The sequence below is a fragment of the Crocuta crocuta genome, unplaced genomic scaffold (genome assembly GCF_008692635.1).
Source record: "Crocuta crocuta isolate KB4526 unplaced genomic scaffold, BGI_CrCroc_1.0 scaffold3, whole genome shotgun sequence".
Taxonomy (NCBI): domain Eukaryota; kingdom Metazoa; phylum Chordata; class Mammalia; order Carnivora; family Hyaenidae; genus Crocuta; species Crocuta crocuta.
In genome coordinates this window covers 12,416,955-12,425,852 of record NW_027529934.1, presented here as the reverse complement: position 1 = coordinate 12,425,852, position 8,898 = coordinate 12,416,955, and the positions used below count along the sequence as shown (strand labels likewise).

Below are 8,898 nucleotides of genomic sequence, written 5' to 3'. Positions count from 1 at the left end.
CTCGGTAGGTCTGGAGTCTGTTTCTTAACACCCGACTCAGGTGATTGTTATCATCAAGCTCATTTGAGAGACCCTACCTCCGCGGACACCTTAGCCCGTGGTGAAGTTAGTGCAGATCTTCTGGAAGGAGAGACAGCAGCCTAACGGCAGGGCCCTGGCCTGGGGCCAGGAGGCTCTACCCCCACTGCCCTTCCTGTTCTGTCTCTATCTTGCTGTGCATTGCTGAGCCAGTCACTTGTCCTCTCTGAACTTGGTTCCTTCATCTAGAAAATCGATAACTGGGTCAGATCCCTTAGCGTCCTTCCATTTCCATGCATTTTTCTGTAAGTAACTAATAGGTTAAACAAGCATATTGCATGATTTGTGCTCAGCAAACAACTTTAATGTTTCCCCCTCCCTCGGACAATCCCTTTACGTTAAAATGTATTCAGTGGAAGGAATCTCCCCCTCCCCCTAGATAAAAACTTGGGCCAGTGCCGTTGCTGGTCACCCACTCCTAGGTGATAGTGTGTGTGGTACCTCTCAGCTGTAGCGACAGCCTCAACTTAGGACCTGGAATCCTTGAATAACTCGACGGTACTGTGCTTCTCCTTTCTGCCAGTTTGGATCTGCCTCGGGCTGGAGGCAGCTGGGGCGGTGGGCCGTGCCCTCTGTTGTCTACTGCTCCAACCCTTACCCTCTTCCCGCTACTCCCAGGAGCTGCTGTTTCCCTAGCTGCCGGATCGAAATGGGGAGTTCTGACTGGTTGGAGGTCAGGGGAAGCCTCACCCGGGCTCTTGCGTTTGTGGGTGTTTTTGTGGGCACGTTTGAGGGTCCCAGCAGGGCCCCTGTCTCCGGCTGCTCCTTTACCCCAGGCAGGCACTTCTCTCGGTCCCAAGAGGCCCTTGCAACTCCTTGCTCAGCCCCTGGGTGTCAGGATGTCCATCTCCAGCCTGGTGGACTGGGCTTCTCTCGTGTCTCCGGTGGCACTAGTGGACAGGACGTGGGACAGCCAGCCTCTGCTGGTCCCCGGCCCTTGGGGGTTAGAGTGAGGTTTCCTGGCTCAGCAACAGCTCTTGTCAAGGAAATCTTCTGCACCAAGGCTTCTCCAAATTTTTGACCCATCTGTATTTTACAAAGTGGGAGAAAGTCTCCTGGATTCCGAACCGTCAGACGTTTTGACGTTCCCACGTAAACTTCCCTGCTCTTGGCCGGCGAGGAGGGACCCAAACTTACTTTAGTCTTCTGGTTTCTATCAATTGGCATCCCAGTCAAACTTAGATAAGGGGGCACCTGGGTGGCTCAGTCGGTTGAGCATCCGACTTCAGCTTAGGTTATGATCTCATGGTTCCTGAGTTCAAGCCCCACATCGGGCTTGCTGCTGTCCATGCAGAGCCCCCTTTGAATCCTCTGTCTGCCCTCCCTGCCCACTGTGCTCTCTCAAAACTAAATAAACATTAAAAAAAACCTTAAGAGTCCCCCTCTGACATCCAGCTACCTGTGATTTCCATATTAGCGAGAGTGAGAGCATCTTTGAGAAAAGAAAGCCTGGGTGCCTGGAACATCCCAGGCAGATTCCAGGCAGCAAGGCCTAGTTCTAGAAGGGGGGTGAAGGCGGGGGTGGGCTGACTCTGTAGGTCAACATCTGCCTTCTCAACTTCTCCCAGAGTTCTGCTCCTGAGAACAACTGAACTCAGATGAGCACAGGGCCTTGAGGCATGCTCATGCTGCCCTTTGACCCTCAGCTTCTGGCTGAGGCAGAGAACCCGGAGGAGGTCAGCCCATCCCTATGGAAGGTGACGCTGGGGGTCCAGTTAACAGTTGGGTTCCCTCCCAATACAAACACACCCGGTGGGGCCTTCCCTGCTCAGGACAATGAGCAGGGCTGGGCCTCCCCAGTGGGCTTCCTTCTCTCCCCCACTCCCATACTCTCGGTGTCAGGCCCAGACTCTCCTGTTAAGAATGTGCTGTGGATATTTGGAGAATTTTCATTTGAAGGGAGCCCCACTAGTTAGCCTAGACCGGATTGCTACATGTCCTGGTAGGACCCTGCCTCCCCTCCCCCATCAGCACCCAGTGTGAACTTGCTCATCCGACTGTCCAGCTGGTGGTGGGGGGGGTGGGCGGGAGCCTGGCGTAAGAGAAGGGAGTGTGTAACTGTGGGCACTGGGGAAGAATGGGGAAGAGGTGTGTGGGGCCACAGAGAAAAGGACCAGCCATGCAGGCAACAAGGACATGTCGGCCAGGGCACTGACCAGAATTCTCCAGGAGCGTGAGAGGCTCCCTACCCTACCCCCCCCCCCCCCACTGGCCCCCCCCCCCCCCCCCCCCCCCCCATTGAGCCTCACTTCCCAGAACAGGCAGAAGCTCTTGCCCAGTGCCCTGCTACTGTGTTGGCCCGTGGGTTCCGGACAGTGGCACTGAGGGCAGTAAACGAAGACGGGATAGGAGGTGGCCTCACAGGTCCGTCCTCAGGTTCCTAGGCAGCATGGAGGTCAAGAGCCAAGGCCCTCTGGGGGATGTCTGTTCAGAGTCTGGGCTCTCTTCATCTTGGCCTCCCTCTCCAGCTCTCACTGATCTTCCCCTCTCTTCTCTGGCAGGAACTGATGCCCTTGGCCATGATGCACCCCCAACCACTGTCTGCTCAGGCACAGCCTGTGTGACTGAGCCTTTGCTGCCCCAGCTGTTTCACGTAAGTATGAGGCTCAGGCCAGCCCTCTCTTCCCGCCAGAAGATGTCTGGGCCTTGGGTGGGGTTGGGTGTTGGTGGGGATGAGGTCCAGAAAGTCCTGGTCACAGAGGGCAGGCCCGGGAGTGGACAATAGGTTTGTCCTCTTCGGCCGCCCTTGGTCTCTGACTGGGTCATCACCGCACCCATCTGTCCTGATCCACTAGGCTCTGGGAGGGAATCTCTTTCTCATCCTTAGGAAGCTCATCAGAAGGCAGCTGGGCATTCTGGAAACTTGATGGCACTGGCCCCTGAGTCCTGACTCAGACACTGGACTTTAGGCAAATCATTTAATGGTCTGACTTTCTCTCCTGCATGTAGGGATTTTGTGTGGTGCTGAGATGTGTTATCTTTTGCTGCATAATGGGACTGCTACAAACTTAGCAGTGAAACAACACACGCCAATGACCTTGCAGTCTCTATGGGTCAGGAGTCCAGGCGTGGCTAGCGGGACCCACTGTTCCAGGGACTGTCATAAGGCTGCATTCAAGGTGTCTTGGGGCTGCAGTTTCATCTCAAAGCTCAACTGGGGAAGGACCCGCTTCCACTCTCACTTATGTGATTGTCCAGTTCCACTTAGGTCATTGGGCTGAGAGCCAGAGACCACCCCCTGTTCCTTGCCACATGGGCCTCTCAACATGGCAACATGCTGCATCCAAACCGGCAAGGGAAGGAGCTGGCTAGCAAGAAGGTAGTCAGAATGCTACGTAATCTATTCACAGAAGCGACATCCCATCATCTTTGCTATGTTCTGTTGGCTAGAACTCAGTCACAGAAGGCTCCCTCCGTCGAGGGAAGGCAAGTACATGAGGCATGGCTGCCAAGTGGCCATCTTGGAGCCTGCCTGTCCTGGGAAGGGCTGTAAGTGGAAGGACACTGTAGACTGTAGAGTGTTGTCCTTTGCATGTAATTGCAGAGTGAACATGAACCCACCTGAAATAATAGGAGCTACTGGATATGGGAATGTCAGTGCTAAATTGTACCATTAGTATGGGGCCATCACGGGGAGTGGCTGGCAGCTGGCTAGTTCCCTGCATGCCCGTTACCTATGCCTTCTTGGCTTCTGATTTTAAGGCCAGATTTAAGCAGACACAGACAATGTCTACGCCTTCCTTTTCCCCACAAATAGCTGTGTTTGCAGAATCTTCTGGAGTTTCCAAGGGACTGTTGCATACAGGAATCTCACTTCTGCCTCAAAATCATGCTTGTAAGCTGAGTTTTTTTTTTTTTTTTTAATCTTTCTCTTATAAGTGAGAAAGGAGGTCAGTTTCCAAGATGGGGACAGCTGCTAAATGGCGCAGTTGGACCTCAGACGGGTCTTCAGATGTGCGCCACTGCCTGCACTGCCCTGCTCCCCATTCTAGGTCCCTTGTGCTGTACAGCATCACGGCCCCGAAAAGGGAGAGGCCAGGCATGGAGGTCAGAAGGAGGGGAGGGCACTGTTCTTATATAGCTTCATAGCTCGCTGTATCCTAAAACAGGCTCGGCTCGTCCCAGGGGACAAGGCCGAGACTTCCAGGTAGAGTGGGTCACTGCTGCCTCCAACTTGAGGGCGCTCCACAGGCCTCTGTCTCTTCAACAGCCCTCCCTGGTGAGCAAGCAGGGAAAGCAGGGGAGAGTGGACTGATGTTGTAATGAGGGCACATAAATTCTCCCAAAGCTGGGGTTCATCTCCCTATCTGTACCCCCCTGCCCCCCGCAAATGCCCAGTGATGCCCTGAAGCATGGCCCACGATGCATCTGGGCAAAGTCAAATTGGTCTTGAACAGGGAAGCTCAGGTCTGAACGATGGGATGGGAGCTGAGAGATGCAACTTGCTGCCCCCTAGGGGTGGGTCAGAGTCATAACTGCCAGGCCTATGAAGGAAACGCTGTACCAGAAGATGATTATAAGTACCCACTTGTACGGAGCACTGTGTACAATGCTGCAGGGGTATGAAGCAGTATAGGACACAACTCCTGACCCCAAAGGACTTCAAAAGTACTGGAGGAATTAAGATGTTCCCATGTGAAACTTGACAAGCGTTTTACCAAGACAAGATTTGGAAAGTGGCTGATGGATGGGGAGCCTGGGTGGCTCAGTCGCTTAACCATCTGACTCTTCTTGATTCCGGCTCAGGTCATGATGTCGTGGGTGGTTGGAGCCCCTCATTGGGCTTTGTGCGCTGGTGGTGTGGAGCCTACTTGAGATTCTCTCCCTCTTTCTCTGCCGCTGCTCCCCCCCACCCCGCCCTGCTTGCTCTCTCTCTCTCTGAAAATAAATAGACTTAAAAACATGGAAAGGTTGTAGGAGTCCAGAGAGAGAGAGAGAGCACCACTATGAGAGGGTCAGGGAGGTCTCTCAGAGCCCTGGACGGTGGTCAGGATCTGAACAGGTAGAGAAAGCAGGCTCATGCACTCCCCTACCGAAAGCTCTTCAGGAAGCCCCCTCGCCTCCAAGGGAGTTAAATGCCAGTCCCTTGCCTGCCTTACCGCCTCTCCCACTTCCTGCCCACCCTGCCCTGGCCCATACAGGTTCCTTCCAGGTTCTGGAAGCCCTTGTGGTTGTTCACATGCCTGGGCCGTTCATTCAGCCCTGTGCACATGTCTACCAGACAAGCTCCCTCTCACCTTCTATGACTCAGCCCAAGCGTAACACCTTCCAAGGAGCCTTCCCCAAGCAGTTAGCCGCTCCTCCTCTGGGTCCTCACAGCCCCTGGTCTGTGTGTCTTATGCCATATCATACGGTACGTTAAATGTCTTTTCATCACGAGGCTCTAAGCTTCTTAAGAACTGGACCTCCCTGGTGGACAGAGGATTCATGTAGGGGGGTAGTGGGCAGTGTGGGGGGGGGAGATAAATTGGTGGTGAGCATGCATGGAAGTGGAGCGGGGCGGAGCATGCCAGGCTGCACCATGGTGAGGGGCAGGTGGGACTTGCTTGAAGAAGCAGGTGCTCCTTCCGCCAGGTGAGCACCGCAGGGTGCACCCCTTCCTCAGTGGGCTGCAGTTTGCGTTCCGGCCCCATGTGCCCTTTGAGTGACAGCAACTTGCCAGACCCCTACGGAGCAGCTCTGGTAGAAGGACTCACAGAGAAGTGGGAGGTGGGAAAGCCCGTTTGGAAAGAGGGTGATGGGGCGCCTGGGTGGCTTAGTCGGTTAAGTGTCCGACTTTCGCTTAGGGCATGGTCTCGCGGTTCGTGGGTTCGAGCCCCGCGTCGGGCTCTGTGCTGACTGCCAGCTCAGAGCCTGGAGCCTGTTTCGGAGTCTGTGACTCCCTCTCTCTCTGACCCTCCCCTGCTCACGCTCTCTCTCTCTCTCTCCTAGAAATAAATAAAAAATATTAAAAAAAAAAAAGGAAAGAGGGTGACGACTCAGGCTGTCACAGTTGAGTGTGAGGTGCCAGAGGGACACGCGAGTGAAACATCTATCTATCAGTAGCGGGAGGCACAGCTGGAGACGGGGCTCGGGACATGTGGGTTTATGGGTGGTGGGGCCCACAGGGAGGAAAGCGAGGTGAGGTGGGCCTTGGGGACCATTCTAACCCTTGGCGTCTTTTCAGGGGTAACGCTCTTCTTCCTACATCTCTGCCTCTTTTATTGTCTTGCAGGTCACACTGTTCGCTTTACTGAACGTAAGTGTTCATGGTCACCCTTCCTTCCTCAAGATGCCAAGTCTCCTCCCTCCTTCCTGCTCTAGGAGCACGGCCAGCCTTGGTCCCCATGTGCCCGAGAGGCTGGGAAGTCCCCCTTCAGCGCCGGAAGGGGAGTCTGCCTGAGGCACACGGCCTCCTGTCCAGAGCTCCCCCCGGGCCCGTTACCGCCTTAGCAGGGCCCGACCTCCAGCCCCGCCACCACCTTCCAGGAGCCAGAATACTTACTGCCTGTTGCCCACCCCCCTGGGCTTACCTTCCCCTCGTTTTCCATACGAGTTGGAAAGAGAGGAGAGATACCCCCAAAAAGAGTGTGGGTTTAGCCAGGGCGGAACCAGCTAGAACTTTTGAGATTCAGACCCTGTCCCCTCCACCTGGGTCAAAGGCTGTTTGTGTCCTGGAGGGCAGGGACTAAGAGCATGGCGCTTGGGGTGGACCAGGCTGGACAGGATCTCAGCCACACCAGTCGAAGCTTCGGTTCATCGTGTGTGAAACAGGGATGCTTAATCACTACCCCAGAAGGTATTCTGAGGATGAACTGAGACAGCCAGGGAAAATTTAGGGCAGTGCCACAGACCAAGCCCTCAGGAAAGGGAGCTTTTTTTGTCTTTGTGTCTTCAAGCCATGAGCTGAGTGTGAGGAGAAGAGAGATAGAGAAAGACAGCAAGAACCTTTGAAACTGAACAGAAGCAGAGAGCAGAATTATGTCCTCAGTCAGCACTCTGCTTCCTCTCTCCCCTCCCGCAGCTGTAGGCCCCCGGGTCCCCCGCTGGCCCAGGCACAGCCACCCTCTGCCTTCAGGAAGCCCCTGGTGTCCCCAGAGCCCGGGGCCCTCCTTTCCCAGCTACCCGCAGGTCCTCCCAGCCTCCGGCTGTGTAGAAAGTTCCAGGAGGCCCCATGGCCAATATGGCCGCCCCTCACCTCTCCGCACACATCGTTGCAGAGTTTGATGGGGCATCGGGCGGATGACAGCGGGAACAGTTGTGATCACTGGCGGAATCCTAGCTACGGTCATTCTCCTCTGCATCATCGCCGTCCTGTGCTACTGTAGACTCCAGGTCAGTCCCCAGAGGGGCCAGCCAACCGCTTCCCGTGCGGGGGCACAAACCGGGGGCCAACCTGGAGGGTGAAAAGCTCAGAGCCATGGAATGTGGGAGGCATAGGCTAGGGGGGCTGGGAGTTGGGGGTGGCCAGAGGGAGCCACGCAGCCCCCACACTGTACACTTTGGGGTACCCCAAAGCAGGGTGCTGGGGAGATCCTGGGTCACTGTGCCGTGTCTCCTGCATGCCTGGGCTTTCAGGAGTGGGGGGAAGGGCATCCTTCTGGGGAGACAGAAAGCTGCTCCCAGCAGCCCCAGTCCTGTCCTCAGTATGCGGCCATGCCCCTCAGCTCTGCCGCCTGCCTGTCTCAACCACAGCCCGGAGCTAATGTGCTGGGAAGCAGGGGGGAAGGAAGAGGGAAGGTGCTGCTCTGCAAAGCTGGGAACACGTATTGGTGGAACGTGGGCGTCTGGTGTGGCCGTGTGGCCTCCACACCAAGAAGCTCTCTGCACAGGGTCCTCCGCGGACCGGGGCACAGGCGCCGCTGAGCGCTGGGAGGGGGGCCCCGGCCCTCAGGCAGCCCTCCCCTCTCTCCCCTCAGTATTACTGCTGCAAGAAGAGCAGAGCCGAGGATGCAGACGAGGAGGAGGAAGAGCACGACCTGCCCACACACCCCAGAGGCCCCGCCTGCAATGCCTGTAGCTCCCAAGCCCTGGACGGCCGAGGCGGCCTGGCGCCTCTCACCAGCGAGCCCTGCGGCCACTGCACCACCTGCTCCCCGTACGGCTCCCCCTTCTACATACGGACGGCTGACATGGTGCCCAACGGGGGCGGAGGCGAGCGGCTCTCCTTCGCTCCTACGTACTACAAGGAAGGGGGACCCCCGCCCCTCAAGCTGGCGGTGCCCCAGAGTTACCCGGTGACGTGGCCGGGCTCCGGGCGTGAGGCCTTCACCAACCCAAGGGCTATTAGTACAGACGTGTAACCCCGATCCCCCCTGACCCCTCCGCGTACCGATGCTGCCGCCCCAGCGGAACCATGGGGGCGGCAGATGGTCCCCTCCGCAGCCCACGAGGACTGTCTCCGTTTTTTGTTTGTTGGTTTTGCTTTTGGCTTTTCTTGCCCCACAGTGGAATTCAAGCTATTGCGTGCAGGGGGAACGAGGGCAGGGCCCGCCCTCGGGGCGCAGAGGTGGGGGCTGGCGGGTGGAGCCCTGGCTTTGCGCGCTTCTGGGCTGAGACGGTCTTTGCGGGCTCATAACCGCTCGTGCTCCCCTCGCTCCCCCGGCTTGGCCGCGCTGCGGGAGGAGGAGCATCACGAAAGCTGAGCAAAGACCCCGGAGGCCTCCGGGCTCCTTGGGGGGATGGACGAAGGGGGCCCAGGGCCCGGGGAGAGGTGAGCAGGCAGGCCCTGCAGAGCCCGAGGAGGGAGAGGGAGGTGTTCCGGGGCCCTCCGCAGGCCCGTGCACTATGAGGAATCCAAGAACCAGTCCAGAGCCGCGTTTTGTGTTTGGTCATCACGGG

The 8,898-nt window shown here is 56.9% G+C and overlaps 1 protein-coding gene across 1 annotated transcript in view; it reads left to right on the top strand.

Annotated features, from left to right (window-relative positions):
• FAM163B (family with sequence similarity 163 member B) overlaps nucleotides 1-8,556 on the top strand; it is a 78,379-nt gene extending 69,823 nt beyond the window's left edge. The window contains exons 2-5 of the mRNA XM_077763121.1: nucleotides 2,580-2,671; nucleotides 6,293-6,316; nucleotides 7,278-7,392; nucleotides 7,977-8,556. Of these exons, the coding sequence (XP_077619247.1) occupies nucleotides 7,300-7,392; nucleotides 7,977-8,360 (477 nt within the window). The 5' untranslated portion in view covers nucleotides 2,580-2,671; nucleotides 6,293-6,316; nucleotides 7,278-7,299 and the 3' untranslated portion in view covers nucleotides 8,361-8,556. The remainder of the gene's footprint in view (nucleotides 1-2,579; nucleotides 2,672-6,292; nucleotides 6,317-7,277; nucleotides 7,393-7,976) is intronic.
• Nucleotides 8,557-8,898: the final 342 nt, after the last annotated feature.